At 38.6% G+C, this 21,377-nt stretch overlaps 1 protein-coding gene across 1 annotated transcript in view; it reads right to left on the minus strand.

Moving 5' to 3' along the window:
* The window catches only part of LOC310649701 (uncharacterized protein C8orf74 homolog), a gene marked incomplete at both ends in the record, with an annotated part of 34,336 nt that overhangs the window by 5,463 nt on the left and 7,496 nt on the right, over positions 1-21,377 (minus strand). Inside the window, one exon of the mRNA XM_083378379.1 lies at positions 2,572-2,972. Coding sequence (XP_083234505.1) covers positions 2,572-2,972 — 401 coding nt within the window. The remainder of the gene's footprint in view (positions 1-2,571; positions 2,973-21,377) is intronic.

A 21,377-nucleotide genomic window follows, 5' to 3' on the forward strand; every position in this document is an offset into this window, starting at 1 on the left:
AAGAACCAGAAAAGCAAGCCCAGGCAGGTGGGAATTTTCAATCTGGAACGTGATAAAATCATCAGAGGTTGATTACGCAAATCAAAGATAGAGAGAGAAGAAACAATGTTTTGGAGGAGGCAACCTAAGTCATAACCCTGATGTGCTGTCAATTTACAGTGTGAACTTCACTTTCTGAAATCTTCAGGGCAAAATAAACAATGCAAACTTTAATCAATAAGCAAACAGCAAGTTTAAGAGCCATAGTGAAATAAACCATATTGCTCTCCCTCAACACATACAGGCGTGTTGGATTTCAACTTGCATTATTTCCTTCAACCGCTTCAGCATTTTCTAGATCATAGGAATGATATGATGTCCTCCTATGGGTAGCTAATCAGCTCTTCTTGACTTGAGAAGTGGTCTTGTGGGTCAGTTGGTTGTTCAGATGAATAAAATAGTTGGATTCATACAACATGTGCTTTATCTGGTTGGTTGCTTAATGTTCTGTCTTTGCACAACAGCATAAAGCATATTCAATAATATGTTTGAAAATAGAACTTTTAAAAAACTCTAGTATTATAGCAAGCATTAACTAACCAAACTGGGTTTGCTTGATATGCTATACTGTTAGGATTTTTACAAGTCAGATATAGTAACTCTCAGTTTTTCCCCTCCATCCAAACAATATTCAACAGCAAAAGGGTATTGACACTGAATGTTCTATCTATCACATCCTCTAAATCTGTATAAGTCTCTTTTAAGAGCATCCATTGGCCATTGCCATATATAGCAGAAATAAATCTAGAGATGAATCAAGAGCTGCGCTAAGAAGTGCATTCTTTGATCTATGTTCTCATTGCAAGGGGTAGAATTACATTGTATAAATCAAACATATTATAAACCTCTATTGGATCATTTGTTTCCCATGACCAAGTGTTCCCAAAATATTTGCACTTTTCCTTATGGGAATGATGTCCCTCAGCCTCTCTGATATTAATTATCCATTTATTTATTTTGGTTTGTTCTAATGTTTTATATGCTGCTTTTTAGAGTTATTTTACAGCATGTCACAAACATATTTAAAATGTGCCACAAGGAACATAATAGATCAACAGCATAAAGCATATTCAATAATATGTTTGAAAATAGAACTTTTAAAAAACTCTAGTATTATAGCAAATACAGTAAAGATTTTCTTTAAAAAAAAGATTGATAGGAATGCCTACACCAAGATAGGTTCAATATTGAAAAGGGCTTAATTCTGATTAAACCTGATAATTCAGGATGAAGATACCTATTATAAGGCATTTAAAGCCCTCCGCTCCCAAATCACATGGATTCAAGCAATCCTTTAAAATCCTCACCCCAAGAATTTGTGATTTAAAAATCATCCCAGAACTTTAAATTTAGGTAGGTAAATTTGGAAGAACCAACCCTGATTCAGAAGCATTATCCTTTTAGCACATTGGGGTACCTGTGGGTATGGTATAGTATGGCTAGGCTGACTTCATCTTTGATACTAGAAGAGATGCCAAGAGCAAAGAAACAATGGCTTCTATTTTGTGGCAAGCATTTGACGTGTTCTTGGGGGTCAGTCTAAAAACCAAACACAGGATCTTCTCTTTAAGCATGACTTGTTTAGTTTTTGAAACTGTAAATGGGACCTCATGCATGCTCCTTTATAGGATGCCCCATTCTTCCCCAGCAAATAAATACCTAGCATTTTGTGACTATGATTGAGCATCTGATGCACCTTGGACTCTTCTGGACCATCTTTCTTTCTTTCTTTCTTTCTTTCTTTCTTTCTTTCTTTCTTTCTTTCTTTCTTTCTTTCTTCCTTCCTTTCCTTTCCTTTCCTTTCCTTTCCTTTCCTTTCCTTTCCTTTCCTTTCCTTTCCTTTCCTTTCCTTTCCTTTCCTTTCCTTTCCTTTTTTTGGGGTCTTGCCCAGCATGCTCAAACTCCCCATGCTCAACAGCAATAATTGATTTACAATCAATTAAATTAGCTGTTGTCACCAGCTAATTTCATTAATGGAGTTAGTGAACATCTCTACTCTGAGGCACTCTATTCCTTATAGCTTGGAAGAAGTCTAGATCATCCAAGATAAAGAATTTTCAGCTATGATACGCACTAAGGAGCCTCTGGATATCCTTTCTATTTTGAGAATCTATAGTCTCCATGCCAGAGTTCCCTTTGTGAATGGGCAATTCCTGACCCCCCCATTTCATGGCAGCCTGAGTACTCATCACATGTTTTCAACATTTGAAATGTAGCTGCTGGTTAAAATTTGAGAAACCTTAATGGCTAGGCCTAATCAAGGTTCCTTAGAAGAGATTAAATGAATTCCAGTAGTAGTCAACTACCTATTACTTATGTGTAGCAATAATAATTTAACAATACATGGTGTTAAATTAACAATATCCTAGAGAGGGGTGGGGAGAAAATGGCCCTTTTATGACAATGTGGACTTCAACTCCCAGAATTCCTGAGCCACCATGCTGGCTCAGAAATTCTGGGAGTTGAAGTCCACAAGTCATAAAAGGGCCATCGTTTCCCACTTCTTTAGAGGATACTACATTCTTCATTTACCTCTGTGTTAAGAGTCTGTGTTTCTCTTCTGACCCTTTGGTACACTTCTCGGAGCAGACTTTCCCGCTCTGCATGCAAAGTTTCTCGGATATGCATTATACTGGCCTGTTTTTCTTCTTCAGCTGCACAGAGGACGGCTAATTGTTGTTGGTGGTTCCACATTTCAATATCTATGCCTTCACTCAAAGGAGGGGGACTGGGGGGAGCACAGACCTCAAGAATGGCAAATGTCTGATTGCGGTCTCTCTCCCGAGTCATCACAAACTGGTACAGCCAATAATGCTTAAGAAATGTGTTTAAAAAGTAATCATACACAGCAGACCTCTGTAAAGAGGAGAGCTGAACCGGAAAGCCAGTCAGTTTCTCTTGAAGGATTTTAATGGCTTGCAACAGGGGAAAACCTGAAAGAAAGAAAAAAGAGCAATGATACATATACATTTGACAAATATGAATAAAAAAATAAACATAATAACTTCTGGGATATCTCCCTGCTGTTTACTCAACCTACAGAGGAAGAGATAAGAATTTCCAAATGCTGAAAAGACAGACCATGTGAATGGCTATCCTTAACTCTGACAATTTTCTCTACTGCTCAGGCCCAATTTTTCTTTTGCCAGCTTCTCCTGCACTCCTAAAATTTGGTCCCATTCTATTCACTATATGGAAAGATATTTGATTAACCAATGAATCCAGAGCCCTTAAAAATAATAAAAAGTAATGATGGGCTATAGTTAAAAATTGATTTAAATTCATGTAGTTTGGATATTGGAATAACCCGATAACTTACCAAATTATTGTATTACATCCAAAAAATAGAACACTGACCCTTATCAATACAACATAAAGTATTACTAGCATATAATAACAAATTGTGTTCCGTTTCAGCCACCTGAACATCTAAAGCAATATTCCAAAATTTAACAAAACAGATTGAATTCTGTATGAAAAAATAGACATCCTTGACAATAACTGATGAATCAGAAAACAAGATTTTAATCCAAAACAAGTTAAAAGCTTGCTTTATAGGAAAAAGATTTTGGTTAAACTGAGAGAAGAATCCTGCGATATTTATAAGATAATTTTGCTAATGGACTCAATTCATTGGAAAAAAGAATACATTTTTCCTTGCAACAAGTTTTACAGAATACTAGAATTGGAAGGGACCTTGCAAGTCTTCTAGTCCAACTCCCTGTTCAAGCAGGAGACCCATTCCAGACAAGATAGACACCAGGGAAATATTCTAACTGTAGGAAATGTTGTTGTTTGGATTTGACAGAGGAACGGACCAGAATTTTGAACTGATTACTTCTAGTATCTATTTATTTTATTTATTTATTTTATTACATTTATATACCGCCCTTTCCCGAAGGACTCAGGGCGGTTTACAGGGAGTTAAAAAACCAGCAATACAAAAGTTAAAACCAATTTAAAAAAGATTAAACTAACCCTGTGCAATTAAAACCCCGATTAAAGTAAATTACTCCTCAGCCTGGGCCCGAGAGCTTGAAGAGCCAGGTCTTCAGGCCCCGGCGGAATGACCGGAGGTCGGGGGCAGTCCTCAGCTCCACTGGCAGCTGGTTCCAGAGGGCAGGCGCCCCCACTGAGAAGGCCCTATCCCTGGGTGTTACCCGCCAGCAATCTCTTACCGGTGGGACCCTGAGCAGACCCTCCCTGTGGGAGCGCACTGGACGAAGGGCATTTGATGCCGGCAGCAGGTGTTCCCTCAGATATCCCGGACCCAGGCCATGTAGGGCTTTATAGGTGATAACCAGCACCTTGAATTTCACCCGGAGGGCAACCGGAAGCCAATGCAGCTCGCGGAGTAGAGGTGTTACATGGGAGTATCGGGAGACCCCCATTACAACTCGCGCGGCCGCATTCTGCACCAGTTGAAGCCTCCGAGTGGTCTTCAAGGGCAGCCCCATGTAGAGAGCGTTACAGTAGTCCAAACGGGAGGTCACGAGCGCACGAGTAACTGTGCGTAGGGCGTCTCGGTCCAGATAGGGACGCAACTGGCACACCAGGCGAACCTGTGCAAAAGCCCCCCTGGTCACGGCTCCTATATGGTCTTCAAAATTGAGTCGTGAATCCAGGAGGATGCCCAAGTTGCGAGCCCTATCAACGGGGGGTAACACCTCACCCCCCATCGTTAGAGGTGGAATAGTCTGGTTAGCCCGAGATGCCGATATGCACAGCCACTCAGTCTTGGTGGGATTGAGACAAAGCCTGTTTCTCCCCATCCAGACCTGAACCGCCTCCAGGCACCGGGACATCACGGCGAGGGCATCACTGGGTTGGTTCGGGGTGGAAAGAAAAAGTTGGGTATCATCAGCGTACTGATGATACCCCACCCCGAAACCATGAATGATCTCGCCCAGCGGCTTCATATAGATGTTGAACAGGAGAGGCGAGAGAACCGACCCCTGAGGGACTCCACAAATGAGAGGCCTCGGGGCAGATCTCTGCCCTCCCGTCAACACCGACTGCGAGCGGCCCTGGAGGTAGGAGGAGAACCACCGTAAAACGGTGCCTCCCACTCCCAACCCCCTGAGACGCCGCAGCAGGATACCATGGTCGATGGTATCGAAAGCCGCTGAGAGATCTAATAGGACCAGGACAGAGGAGCAACCCCTGTCCCTTGCCCTCTATATGGTAGGATTGATTTATTTGTGTTTGTTTATGGACAATCTATATGGCTACCCATCTTGAGCAAGCAACTGGGCAATTGGGCAATAAATACTGTATATAAAACATGTTATAAGAAATTAATTTTAAACAGTGCAAAATAGAATTAAAAATAATCATCAGACTAAAACTCAAGATGCCTCAAAGCAATTTAAATACTAACAGGTAAATCAGACTCCACAAATGTCCAGGTCCTAACACTTGAGAAAAGAGCCAGATTTTCATAGCCTTCTAGACAGCTAGTAGGGTCAGGGCTATTCAGAGGGCAAGGCTTTTTCAAAGGGCAGACATTATTACAGAAAAGATGTGTCTCCTAGAACATGCATAATGTCATCATTTCAGAGAGGTAAGTACCTGGAGGATTCCCATTCTGCTAGACTGAGTAGTATGCATTGAAAGCATTGGATATCCCTGCTTGCCCTTTACTCCCTCACCCTGGACCATGCCTTCCTTTCCACAGTCAAAGAGCCCCATCCCAACTGCACTAACAGAGTCCATTAACAGGTGGGATACAGCTGGTGCACATACAAACGCATAAGCAATCTGAGAGCGTTTTCATAGCATTCTGCACCCATAAGCTTGGGATACCTGCCAACTTCTTACTCCACACTCAAACATCCTCCCCCACACACCATCTCCAGGTGCTGAATGCTATGCTTAACAATTAAGTAAAAGCCACAGATTAACTACTCCTGTATTAGACAAAGTTTTTTTTTTTCCCTCATTCAAATCTCCTGAAACAATTTTGAGCTGCAGGTGCGCCTGATTGAACTTTTTGCATGTAAAGTTATAGACACAAGCTTTCTACACAATACATTGTGGTATCCTGAGATGCACTTCAGCATTGCTTGTGACAGGAAACGTAGGCCATGCCTGGAAAGGAGCCCCTGAGTCAGATATAATCAGATTAGTGTACAAAGAAAAATAAAATGATATGATGAAGCACCACTTCATCTGCATGTATAAGATATTGCCTTGAATGTTTCAAAGAAAACGTATTGCAAGCTAAAAGCTAGAAAACGAAGGAGAAAGGCTCTAATACTTATGTGCTGCTTTCCTATTTACAGAGAACATTTAAATTGGGAATGATTCAACATTTTGAACTCCTTTATCTCGAGTGTACATTTGTACATTCTGTTTCTTATTCCATTCATTCTTATCTATTAACAGGTACATGTCACATCTCTCTGGAATAAAGTCAGTTCTTTTGAGCTACAAGATCAAATACTTTTTGAAATAGCACAAGGCCTGCATTCAAGACACAAGGCATCAGACAAGTTTTGGGCACTGCAGCAGTGCCTCTTTAAATGGGAGAGCAGTCTTTCCTATTTACCTTGCATTTCCTTGATTTTAGATTGGTTGCTTACAGCTTCAGGGAACTGTCCATGCCACAGAAGCTGGTCGCTTTGCTGGGCTCTTTCCTACCCAGGGGGAAAAAAGTATGGACCCCAATGCATTGCAATAGCTCAACTGACCAATGGGTCCCCTAACTGAATAGCTGTCAGTATGGTCACTCCTTTGGTTTGTTATTTATATGCCCATCTTAATCATTAAGACATCAATTGTTTCATTTGTATATCCTGTGCAGCATTTTTTTTCATATAATTCTTGTGGTCTGATGCTTTTTAAACCAAATCAGGCTTAGTCTTGACCAGTAAAACTTGCTCTTCTTCCATATAAGCTTGTAAACACAGGCTAGCTATAATAGATTTTCTCTCTGGCAATCTATCCCTAATTAGTTCTTTCAAGTCTCTCAATGGAGCACTTACCATCACTGTAACGGAGTCCATCCACTTTGTTGCTAGCTATCCTCTTCTTTCCTTTCACTTTTTCTAGCACTAGAGTCTTTTTCCAAAAGCTGTGCCTTCACATAATGTGTCTGAAGTAGGATAATTTGAGCCTAGACATTTGTACCTCTGAGTTGATTTGTTCAATGATCCATGGGTTCGTTTTCTTGGCTGTCCATGATATTCTCAGAAGTCACTTCTAACACCAAAGTTTAAAGGTGTCAATATTCTTCCTACAGTTTCTTTGAAGTCCAAGTACTAGTATTAAGTTAATTTTTTTTCTATTATTCTTATATTGTCCAGGGTTAACCTCAAAAAAAGTGGAAAATTTGTTACACTTTGTTACCTATTACTTTGGATGAAATCAGATGACTAGAGTGACCAGAAGCAGGCAATGGATGCAGGACAGGGGACTGAAAAAGAAACAGCAAATTTCAAAAGGCAGAGCTTTCTCCTGACTCAGTGATGAGCAGAAAGCATTTCAACTCAGTGCTTCAAGGCACCCTTCTTCCTGCTTGCCTTGGCTTCAATAGAACAAGGTTTTTTTATGTAGCCTAAGAGGAATTCTCTCACAGGGACAAAGGGATTGACTGACAGAACTGACTCCTATGTGCTGGGTTTGTATTTTACTGTACACATAATTTTCTTTTCTAATCAACCCCCTTACAATTTTCCTCAAATTAATATTTACCAGATGTTTAGGACTTGGGTTGTTGGGAGTCCAAAACATCCGGAGGACAGAGGTAAAAGAGAAAAATATTTTAGCCTACACTGCTCTCTGCTTATCTTTCAATTTGTAAGTTTTCACTCAAACAAAAAAGGATGGCACTATTGTAGCTCAAGATGATTACTGCCTTTTTTGCCACTTCAGGATTCTATCAACTCATTATCTCCTTAGATCCTCAGCTTTCAGTAGGGCAAAAGGCAAGTAAGGGCAGTGCATCGGTAGAAGGTACTACTTGGAGCACTTGAAGGACACCCAAGTGTGATTTTGCAACACACTCTGTGGCAGGGCGATGCCCCTTATTTCACCTCTCCCTTGTACACATTTATTTGCAAGTGTAGTTCTGAGACTCTACAGATCAATGCAAACAAACAAGCCTTCACATTTCCCATCTTAGAGACAAGATTCTACTAATGGGTGTTTGGCTGGAGCTTAAAATTAAGAAAGTAGCTCTTATTATTCCTGCCCCCTGCTCCTTAGGCATCACCCTATCTTGAAAAAGGACCATCAAACCTATCATGGAAAAAATAATAATGAAACATGTTATTTTCATGAATGTTCTGGTTAATGAGTGCAGGTAGAGTGCAGGTAGAGTTGGCTTTAAGCTAAGGCTAAATAGGTACTAACCTAGGGCACCAAAGCTTAGGAGTGCCAGCACTATGTCTCCTGGAGTAAGCCCCCATTCCTCATGTCAAACCAGTTTTGATTTGAAAGGAAAGACTGCTGAGGACTACTACACACAATTGTGTGTAACATCTTATTTGGCCCTAAGCCAATTAAGCCTGTCTTTGGGTGGTGGATCACCACACAGCTGTGCATCAAAACCCCCATCAATGTGTTTTTTAATCCCTGCAAAATGTTGTCTTACATTTGTAAAGTTTTCATGATTAAGCCAAAATGGATTTTTGTTTTGTTTTTTCCCCTTGCCAAGTTCTATTTGTGGAGATTAACTGCTGGCGCATTCTGCGTCTTCAGTCTTCTCATCCATTGTAAATTGTAAAAGAAGGCAGAAGAACAAAAGACTATAATGTTTTGGCAATGTTAGGAAAGAAGTACTTTTTTTTTCCTACTGCTTCAGCTTGCCTTGTGACCAAATAAATAAGATCATCATAAAATAGATAAGCGGTCAGGTAGGTAATACATGCAGCACTCATAGCCTCCCAAACCCATTTTACACTCAGAACAAAGCAGTAAGGGGTGGGATGAGGGGGGTTCATTTTATAAGAGGAAAAGATGCTAAATAGGTGCATTATGACTTGATGAGGCTTTACCTATTTTGCACGGGGAGACAACACCAATCCCCAGGGGGGAGCAGCACTATATCAACAAATGTATCATAAATACTAATATACAGCTTTGTACTTCAGGAGTCCTGCTTGTATGGAAAAACATACTCACACATGTACTGCCTCAGTAATAGGCAGCTATTGAGGTTTACGCAAAAAAGCATGCCAATATCACAAGGTACAAATAATTGGTATGATCCTGTCTCTCTCAACTATTTGCTGAATGTGTGGAAGCAGCAGGATTGTGCTTTCCATGATAAATGAGGGAGTAAGGAGAATGAGAGTGGACCATAGCAGATAATCTAAAACAATTTCTCTTCAGTAAAATTCAAAATATGCATTTTCTTACTGCACAGAAATTGGAACAGAAGAAAAAGACTCAAATATTGGCATATAAAGGGCCACAGTACTTTACTGGTTTCACAATAGGTTGCAGTATTAATTATATTTAAATATCTTAAATAAGTAACCTACAAGAATACATATTTAATTTTTCTGAGATGAGTGTTATGTGGCAACTGAATTTTTTTGACATCAGGCAACCCCATCCCTTAACCTGCACTGATTTTGTCAGCTATAACTTAATGGCTAAACAAGAAAGGAGCCTGGCCTTCTCAGAGTCGTGCTTGTTTCTAGGTGCAGTGAATTGGCTTATTTATTTTTCTGTCTAGACAAACTTTCAGTTCAACATCTTCACAAATCATCTACACCTTGGAGCCAATGTGTATGATTTTTTCTAAATGAAATTATTTTTTAACAAAGACAAATTTTTGTCTCCAAATTTCTCCAAATTTTTCTAAAGTCACAACAACAGCTTGGTTGAGGGGTGCAAGATCTCTCTAAGAGGTATAGAATACAGATTGCTGGATTAGTTGAGTCCTTGCTTTAACCCAACTAGACTTCATATTTAAGTTTTCTTCATATGAAGGAATGGATTTGTTTAAATCCACAAAATAAAAATTTGTTCAGAATATCTGAAATCTGTATTAGACAGGCTATATTTTGATCTCTCAAAAACCGATACAGTAAATGGCTTATGGCTCATAAGCCCCCCAGAGTCACCTTATAGGGGAGATGGGTGGCAGAGAAATTTAATAAATAAAAAAAAATAAAAAACAGCTAAAGTAGATTGAATTCAGCACACTGTCCTTCAATTAATTTCTGGTTGCAGCAAGGGGTCTTGGAACCTCCTTCCCCTCCATTGCCCAAACAATAAAAAAACTAACTTCTCATGGGGACACTGTAGCTGTGCCAATTTGCCTCTATAAAGCTGTCACTCTCATGTAGCAATTGCCCAGAATTATTTAATGGTGCAAATATCAAAGTATTGGGCTTGCTTGTGTGTAGGTGTGTGCATGCATGTATACAGAGAGGTGGGGCAGATAAGAGAGAAGTGCAATGTGGCAATGGCAAGCTCTAACTTCTCCACCTAGACACCATCACAGTAATATGGGGATAACCTAACATTGAGAGCAGGCTAATCTGTTTCATCAGAGATTCCTATGTGGGTAGATTCTTATCACGTTATTTGGAGTTTAAATGAATTGGAACACAAGAAGAATCTCACATAGTGGCCTTCCCCAGACTCCTGCCATCCTCCTACTGGTAGCTAGTATGGCTAAAGTGTCAACACACTTGCAAGACATTGATTTGAAGAGGGCTGATAGAAGTTTTCCCCAAACAGGAGTTCAGTTGTACTTTGGACATCAAGGTCCAAAAATCAGAGTTGACAGTCTTCAGTGATATGATTCACCACAAGACACAGCTGAGAAGTCCATCACTTCTTAAAACCTAGGCTGAGTAAACATATGCCACACCTTGATGGCGTGAATTGAAGAAGGTATTATCTCATAAGCAAACAAAGGTGGCTTGATTAGCTCTAATTTGCTTCTTGGCAGCAACACGGGCAAAACCAATGGAAGTGAGGGAGGGGGGAAGAAGATACAAGAAATACACAATCCTTTTAGGATTTGGAGGTTAGGAAAAATTGTATGTTTATCAAAAGGTACAGTACACAGCCTAAGGCAACTTGGAAAAAATGCATGCATCTGCATGTTAAATGCCAAACTATTAATGGGACTGAATAAATAGATATCAAAACTGAGCCAGAAATGGGATAGGGGTTAGCAATTCAAATATCTTGTAAGAACTAGTCTGAGAAAATAGTGGGAAAGAACAGATTTAGCTGGATTAACTCTCCTCTGGCATCCCTCACCAATGAAAGGGAAAGATATGTGAAACAAATAGTAGAACAACTAAGAAGATGACTTCTTCAAAACCCTAACCTGGTTGTTTTAATGGGGAAAAAATCTTAATTTAGATTCTGATTGGAAACTGTTTCCAATATTTTAAAATTATATTCAGTTTTACTTAATTGGTGTTTATCTATGGAGTTTCTCAGTTATCAAGGTCATGGGTTGGTTTGGGGTTTTTTTTTTGAAAAAAAACACCTTTGGGATATTAATCAGTGTTACTTACTCTTAGCAAGTTTAACTAATGTGTGGACTTCAATTTCCAGAATTCCCCAACCAGAAGAATTCTGGGAGTTGAAGTCCACACATCATATAGTTGTTACCAAATACAACGGAATAAATAAAGTTGTATAGGTTGAGAACCACTGACTTACTATAAATCAAACAATGGAGAAAGAGAGTCTTCCAGTCACATTTTTTTAGACCATTACTGGCCAGATATGTGGTGAACTTCTCTTTTATATGCATGCTATTGATATCCCCAGGAACTGACTCAAACAATATGTTACATTAACTAGTTGACATGGCAACTCCCTTTCTGTTTTTATTTTTTGTTCAAAGGGCAACTTCTACATCAATGGTATTTTCATCTTCTCTCTCATTCTCAGAAGCAATTTCAGAAAACCTTGCAATGATTCCCATGCTGCCTTTCTATGAACTCAGGCTAAGGTGACCTGTGTCTTCTCCTGACCTATTACTAATCAATACAATGTACTTATCCCCATTCTTTTTTCATCTCACAGTTGTTCTGGGAATGAATAGCCAATCAAAAATCTGCTTACCCAAAGTCACATGGAGGTCAAGTGAAGTGCTATGATTTGAGAACCGAATTGGTTCAACAACCCAAGGACTTTGCTGACAAAGTCAGGAGCAAATGATTTGAAATCAGACAGATACGTATGTAACAAAAATCTTTTTTTCCCCAAATTCAACAACCTACTTTCCAACTTTAAAGAATATTTGAAAAATGTGCACTAGATAAAAAAGTATCTTCAAACTGCACTGAGGAGAGAAAGTGTGCATAAAAATACATATTAATATTGGGGAAATGCATGCATTAGGAAGTTATACAAAATGCATAATTACCTATTTTTTGAACTTGAATAAAATGAATTTTACAGATTTTCCCATTGCTACCTGTCAGTATTTCCCTTCGCCAAGTATGCTGCTGCTTCCAACAAACTGATTATGGGATCCATAGACATAAAATTGGATTTGAACCACTCACTTAAGAAAAAATGCCTTACTGCATTAATACTCCCCACTCATCCTTTACAATGTTAAATTGAAAAGGAGTCAAAGAATTCCCAAGTGTCAATACTTTTTTTTAGGCCAATCTTTTTTAATATTTGCAGGCTTTCAGATTTATTAAATCCTTCATCAGGTTATACAGTTACAGTAAAATCAGATTAAAAGAAATGATTATGGTAATTGTGTCTGATGTGACACAATTTGTACTCCAGAGTGGAGTGAGACCCTTTCCTCAATTTACACTTAAGTACAACATAAACATCCCCTAACAACCTCTTGTTTCTGCTCATCTCTCATGACATTGGCTCATCTGACATCCAACCCATACCTGGGAGAACCTTGAGCCGTTCATACAGGCATTCTCGACTTACAACCACAATTGATCCCAAAATTTCTATAGCTAAGTGAGACAGTTGTTAAGTGTATTTTGACCCAATTGACTACCTTTCTTCCTTTGCTACGAGAATCACTGCAGTTGTTCAGTTAATAACACAGTTGTAAAGTGAATCTAGCTTCCCCATTGACTTTGCTTGTCAGAAGGTTGCAAAAGGTGATCCCGTGATCCTGGGATACTATAACTGCCATAAATATGAACCAGATGTTAAGCGTGAGAATTTTGATCATGTGACCATGGGGATGCTGTAATGGTTGCATTTGTGAAAAATGTTCATAAATCATTTTTTTCAGTGCCGTTGCAACTTTGAAGGGTCACTAAATGAATGGTTGTAAGTTAAGAATTACCTGTACTGTTTTTAAAGTAGCGTTGTTTCCCCTTATCAGTTCTTAGTTTCCGCCATGAATACACTTCTTGAAGAATTCTATTAGTGATGATCACTTGGTATTACAATCAGCTTGGTACCTACTGACTGATTTAGGCTTGTATATCTTTTGCCTATTTGGCCTCTGGACACTGATTTGAGGGTTATTTTGCTTTGGGCAGTAGTAGAATCCAATTATTTTTCAGTCTCGCTTGTCTTGCTATGGTTACCAGGTCGCTGAGCTACTTGGCATTGAATTAGCCCCAAAAGCAACCAAATAATAATGCTGGAAGGAGTGGGGCAAGAGGGTGGGCTTCACTGTGAAGTGGCTTATTTATTTATTTTATTTTTATTTTTATTACATTTATATCCCGCCCTTCTCCGAAGACTCAGGGCGGCTTACAAGCTTAGCAGTAGCCTTCATTCTATGTATATGCCTGCTTATTAGGGCTTTCACACACACCCCAAGCGGCATTATTACAAAGTCAGCTTATTGCCCCCAACAATCTGGGTCCTCATTTTACCTACCTCGGAAGGATGGAAGGCTGAATCAACCTTGAGCCTGGTGGGATGCGAACCTGCACTAATTGCAGGCAGCTGGTGTTACTTAAGGAGGCATCAGCCCACTGCTCCACCAAGGCTTCTTTTCTTCTGGTTCAGCTTCTCTCAAGCATGAATTTAGTGCTCTTCTGAAGTAGCTGATGTCAACTAATCACTGGATTCTTGTTACATGAGAGAACAAAGCTCAACAGATTTTATAGACTTTGAGGCTATCTTGGATAGTGTCAGAATAAGAATGAAAACATTACTTTAGCATCAGTACTGCTAAGGATGACCTAAGCTGTCTCAAGTTGGGGAGAAAATGAAAGCAAGATCTTGGTGACCTGGGGAAAAAATATTGCCAGGAGATGTTTATACAAGGGTGAGTACAAGTGGGGACATAGCCTGTGTCAGGGCTGTGCTATTACAGGTTGTAGGTGGGTGTGATTATAATTCAATAGTCTGAAGTTCAAAAAAATACAAATCCCTGTATACTGAAGGCAAGCATATTGAGGCAAAGCTGGGCTTCAGGTGAGCATGTTTACTATACGTGCTAAATTTCTGTATAGATACTCATTATGGATATTTGCATAAAGGAGAATTCAGCCAAACAGACCTGACCTACTTTTCAAACATATAATATAGATTCAGATTTAACTTTTCAGTAGGAAGTAGTCACGTCATTTAATATCTCTTCTTCGCAAAACAAAAAGCTCAGACAAGAAGTCACTAATAAATCTACCTTGTTCTAATAAACAGAGTACATTGCTGACAATTCTGATCCCCTACAAGCTACTTGGTCAATGCAACCATTCAAACTGTCCAATTGATTTCCCTTATTAATTGTCTTCTTCTCTAAGTCCAAAGATTGGCTGGGGTGGGATGTTTGTCTTTCTGTGTGTGTTTGTGTGTGTGTGTGTGTGTGTGTGTGTGTGTGTGTGTGTGTGTGTGTGTGTGCAGTAATCCCTGTTCTAATACTGATCATTCCGGTTGCAGATAATGGTTGGAGGATGTCTTGCATGCACATAGGACCCACACACATGTATATTACCACATATGCGTTTCTAAAATTAGGCCTTCTCCTGAAATAATGTTGTTATTGTTTGTACTGTTATAAAGAAGCTTCAATAAAGATGATACCTCACAGAATATAAGAGGACAGGTTTCCACCCTTACAATCTAAAATAATTGCTATAAGTAGGTGAGGAGAGGAGGGGAGGGGAGGGAAAGAAAGGGGAAAGGAGAGGAGAGGAGAGGTCAACAAACTTTGAGTCTATGTCCACTATATTCATGCATAGTAATGATATTATAGGTCTGGCTAGATACAGATTGAGTTGGTATATAACGTGTCCATTGGCTACATTTTAGTAGTTTATAATTAAAACTGTTGTGGGATCCTAGCTATTATCACTGTTTGTTATATAAGCAGGATATCACTTTAAACTACAATACAAGCTGTGTGTTGTTGTTTTTTGTATACTGCAGTGATCACAGCAACTATCTTTTTTTCTAAACCTGTTTAAAAAGTTGTGTGAGTTGGTACACAAAATCCCTTCATCTTCATGCAAATAATTTCTGGGGAATGAATAAGCTATCAGTACTGATTATTTTAAAAAGTACTTTTTTCTTTTCAGTTTTTAAAGTAAAATCCTGCTCTATCCCAGCCACAAGAGGGAGTTGTGACACAGATTTATGCACAAATTAGCTACTTATCCAGTCTGTTCTGAAAATTAAGCAGGAAAAGATCAACAAAGCAGTTGGCCAAACTTAGAAGACATTATTATTATTATTATTATTATTATTATTATTATTATTATTATTATTATTATTATTATTATTATTATTATCTATACACAACAATGTGAAGTCATAGCTGTCAGTTCTTTAGCTGGTGTTACCCTTCATAGGCATCAAGTTCTTCCTAAGAGCCTAGGATGTCATAATATATCAGTGTAGTACAGTATACTGTATGTGCAGATCCAAGCAGTGTGTCCTTTGCAATAGACAGATGGAAATTTTATCAATGCACAGATTTTCTAAGGACCAGCCAATTTTTTTTCGTATTATTATTATCAGACTGTTGTTTCTAGAAAGATGACTTGATTAATTAGTTACAGTAATATTAATCAGTCATCTCCTTAAAGACAAGCAGCTTATTATGGCATAAACTTTTGTAAGCAAATCCTTGAAAGCTGATACATCATAAATTGTTAGGCTTCTAAAGTACTAGTTTCTTGGTTATATTATTATTATTATTATTATTATTATTATTATTATTATTATTATTATTATTATTATTATTATTATTATCATCATCTATTAAAACCCATGTAAAGCTGATTTAAAAAGTTAATATCTGAATAACTAGTTGTGCACATACATACACACACACTTAGATATGGAAAGAGTGGGGGGGCACTGGAAGGATTTTTTTTTGCCTTTATTACAAATGTACAATACATGCAATACAAAATACATAGAAAACAGGAGTAATCTCAGAAGATGTTTAAAAACAGGAGCCAGGTTTTAAAGCTGGAAAAAACCCCACAGTTCAGTAGTATCTATCAGCCAGTACACATGATGACATAAAACAAATAATCCAAAGACACCAGTGGCAATATTTTAATGGCTTTAGTTGTCATGCTTTCATTGTTTCAATTTGTCTTTACTTCTTTCACTCTTTATAAGGGCATGGAATGAACCATACTAAACTGTGACAACACAAAAAAGATCCTTATGTTCTTATCTGCGTACTATTAAAACTCTTGTTGTCGTGATCTTTAACTGGGTGGCAATTTTTGAATGAAGGTACCTGAAATGGGCTAATGTATGAGTCCAAAATCCAGGACCCATGACTCTCGAGAAAATGAAATTTGGGAAAGTTATGGCTGTTTCAGACTGCTGTCGTGGTTACATGATCTTCATTTTCAACATGTCATAACAGTTTCCCAGCCAGTCTGATAATTCCTCACTCTATCCTCATCCAGCAGCCAGAAATTGGCTCATCAAGTAGCCATTAATAGAAGCAATAACTTTAAGGTACATGAAGAAAGGCTTGGATATTTTTATTGCTTTATGAGCCCCTTCTCTGGCACACACACATAAATGTATCTTCCATCTTTGTTCAGGAACTTAAGGCACATACATATTGCTCTATCTTCCTATTTTTTCCCCACAACTCTGTGAGATAGGTTGGGCTGAAAGTCATCAAGTGAGCTGCTGTGGCTGCAGATGGAGTCCAAACAAGAAACATCTCAAATGAGAAAGGTACAAAGGGATTTGGCACAAACTGAAGGGACAATAAAGACATCTTGAACTAAATGACTCACATATATAAGCTAGGTCACCCGATACAAAATGCCACACTAAAAATGTCTGCATAGACAAATTTGGTATTTCTTTCTTTCAAAAATTGACAAGCACAATGACTCTGCCTCCTAAAATAAGGTCACTGGAAGTCAAGATACTATGCAAATTACAAATCTGACCGATAGGGAGTTTGGGCTAGTGTAAGATTGACTCACATGCCAATTGAGATATCATCATGGGATAGGTTGGAGCCAGGATTGCCTAACTATGACCCAGATCACTACATGGCTTCGACCTACTTTGTAAATGGGGGGTCCTGTGTCTCTTCTTTTAAGATTGCTGCCTTTATAGTGCCAAGGTAGATAGCATTTTTATTTGGCATATATTTATACTTAATACTATTGCACCAGGTCAGATAGGGTGGGCATGCTCCCTATCCCTTCCTTTATGTTGCTATCTAGTTAGGCCTAGGCAGCATGTCTTGGTAGCTTCCACTGCTCTGCAGAACACTCTTCTCCCTTATCCTCAAAGCCTTGAAAAACTGGCTTCTGGCTCTTCCCATAAGCATTGTGTCAGGGCATGGTTGGACTCCAGTAAAGCTGTTGCTTTTGGGGAGAAGAGGTGGGGGGTGAGACAGCATACAGGGCGGAGGTACAAAATCTATCCGTATGGTGTTTCAACAACAACTTGCACCTGAACATCGGCAAGACGAAAGAGATGGTGCTAGGCTTCCGGAGGGAAAAGGAGGAACCTGCCCCACTTTACATCGGGGAGGACTGTGTGGAGAGGGTTTCCTCCTTTGAATTTCTGGGAGTCTACCTCTGCAAAGATCTGACCTACAACCCAGGTGGCTAGAAAGGCCCAACAGAGGCTTCACTTTCTCAGGGTCTTGCGGAAGAACAGGGTAGAACAACGGCTTATCACCCTCTTTTACCGGTCTACTATAGAGAGCGTCCTCTCGTATGGTATTGTGGTTTGGTATGCTGGTCTGACAGCCGCGGATAGGAAAGTATTACAGAGGGTGGTGAGCACAGCACAAGACACTGTGGGCTGTCCCCTGACACCACTGGATGACATCGCCAGGGCTCGCTGCCTTGGAAGAGTGAGGAAGATTCTCAGGGATGACTCACACCCTGGACGGTATCTTTTTACTCTCCTACCATCGGGTAGGAGATATAGGAGTATAGCCAGCCATACCAACTGGCTGAAGAACAGTTTTTATCCATGGGCTGTTAGGCTTTTGAATGGGAAATAATTTTATAAACTTTATGCATAATTGACTTGCGAGGCTGGTACGTTGTGCAATTAGCTCACATGGTGTAATAAGATGGAGGGTTTGTGTCACTGTAAGTTGGGGGTGGGGGCACGAAAGGAGGCTCAGCCAATCTGTATATGTGGTTGTACTTTGACAATAAAGGTTCATTCAAGAGTACTGAGAGTTTGGAAATTAACTCTTTTTTTGCTGGTAATATTTATTTACTTACTTACTTACTTACTTATTGCTGTTTATAAGCTATCCAGAATTGCAGTGCTTAATGGGTACATTATACTACCCTAACTGAATAAAAAGACTCTATATGTTTTTAAAATAGATACGCTAAATACTGTAAATAACAGTAAAAATCACAACGTAGTGTACAACTGCACTACTATAATTTAAACTGATGTCAAAAATCATTCTAACTTCATAAAGATTGTGAATGAAGAAGAATTTTAAAGACCTTTCCAAATCTTGGGAAATGAGCATTCCAAATGTACCTTGAAAACATGAGGCAACCATTCTGACATGGGGAAATCCTGATTACAGAGTAGAACTAAGCAGACAGGAACCTAATTTACAAATGTGCAGTTCAAGTAAGTGATCTTTCTGTATGCCCAATTCAGAAAGCTGGCATCAGCAAACAGTAAGTCTTGGCAAGACTTCCAAAGACCCAGCCAATGCAAAGATTGGCAGACGGAAGAAAGATAAATAAATTGGGAAAGGTGAAAGGCCACACAAATTGCTCTAGTCTGGATCACAAGGAAAGGGCAGAGAGCACAGTCAGGAAGGACTGCTAACAAACTACTAAGAGTCCAAACAAGATACAGGAGACAGGAATTAACTACTCGACTGTGCCAGTGATAAGAAATGGTTGAATTCTTTATATACTCAGTATATTGAAGTGGCAAATTTCTCATGGCTTTACAGTGTCTCTCATTAATAAAAACTCCCAAATTTCACACTGGCAGCAGACATTCTTGAGAAATAAAAGAAATGGGACAAGAAAAAAAGGTGATGAAGATGAAATACAATGCTAGAGGCTAATCCAGCAGCACCAGTGACTAATAGTTTGCCTTAACTACCAGCAAATCACGACCAACCTGACACAGTGCCAAATCAGTAGAATGACTCACCCGCCCCCAAAAAATGACTCAAATGGGCCAATGAGATTATTTACTGGCAAATTAAAAAAAATTGAAAGGGATCAACCTTGCTCAATAATTTTATACAAAAACAAAAGAGAAGACAATGGACAAAAACTAGAACAAACTGAGACATACAAAGATTTTTTTGAAAAAGTGAAATTACATAAATCTCAGAAATTCTGCAAAAATACCACCCCCCAACAACCACTGATTTGTCTAGTGAAGAACAGCAGAAAAAAATAACAAAAAAGAAGTAAATAGCATGTAATATAGGGAACTTTTGAAGCTACTTGGTTACCATTAATTTCATACTTGGAGAAGGCTTGATGAAGAACAATTTAGCAATAAAAACAATATATAGGTCCTGAACAGAAGTAAATGCCTGGAGCATTTCAATTTTTGACACCATATATATATCTTCCAAAGTCCTAAGATCTAATAATGGGAAGAGATAGAGTGAAACAAATAGCTGTCTAGAATTTAAATTTTGCTAAGAACATCGTTTGGCTTGAAAATAAGTGGTTAAGAGCTATATGAAAAAAATCCTTACTATCTGTGTCCTTTTTATATTTCCATTCTAATGTCCAAATGTTTGAATGTCAGCAGTTTAAACATTTCATATGTCCAGATACAGTCATTGATGGGGGATTCTTTTTAAGACTTTGCAAAGACTGGAGTCAAAAAGCCAACTGCAGTGGCCATTGTCAGGAGTTTCTAAATCAAATGAAGGCCAGTGAGAATAAAAGACAGCCAATACAGTATCACAAGCAATCTAGATAGGTCTAATCAAAACACGTTGATAAGTTAAAGAACAAAGAGGCATACCTTGAAAAGGAAAACGTACAATGAAGTTGTCACGTTTGGTTTCTTTGAATGAATCATGAAATATGGGCTAATAAACATGTAGCCCAAGTTAAGAATGCTGTCCTGAGAACATATGAGAAGAGTCCCTAATGATCTTAGGTCAAAAGAAATTTACACTGAAGGAACATCCTTATCACAGCTAAGTGAAATACATAAATATTAAAAACCCCAAGCAGAAATAATAGAATATCTAGCTCTAGCAAACATAAAATATATAAGGAAAGTTGTTCAACAAATAAATTAAAGTGGAAAATATATAATTGGAATTAAGCCGTGTACTGAGAATTTCATTTCAATAGATAATAATTCAAAGAAATTATTCATAGCTACAGAAAATATAGACAGAAATTTGCAAGCCTGGATAAATAATAAAGCCTGGCCACCATTCATCCTGAGTATCTACGAGTATCTTCTAACAGTAATTTACCTTGGGAAAGAGCTACGACAAATGCAGTATCATCAATGTTTAACCAAATTTCACTGATAGCAGCAAATAAAACACATTGATCGGTTTCATAATTGGATGAAATGTAAACCTTCCTAATAATTAAGCAGGAATTCTAACAAATAATTTAAAGCAACTTAGTAGCGTAGCCATGAAATTATTGGAAGCAATATTTAGATGCTGAGTAATTTCTATAGCTACAAGCATTAGAATCATACAGGCAATAGTTTCTCCTGTGACACTCTGCTGAAGTGACAGTTGGACTTTTGAGGGAAACTGAAAAAAAATGAGAAGAGGAAGAGAAACAGAAGCAGAATTAGAAACAGATGCAGAAACAGAAGCAAGGTTGATGGACTAATGGCAGTGGGTATACATTGGGGGACTTGTGGCACCAAATTGGGAACAAATTAATTCTGGAGAAGGTCTATCTTTGTGGTCACTATCATCATTTAACACTGACCTGATGGTACATAATCAGTCAGTCAGCCAGTCAGTCAGT

Source organism: Vipera ursinii (assembly GCF_947247035.1).
Source record: "Vipera ursinii genome assembly, chromosome: 1".
In the NCBI taxonomy this organism is placed as follows: Eukaryota; Metazoa; Chordata; class Lepidosauria; order Squamata; family Viperidae; genus Vipera; species Vipera ursinii.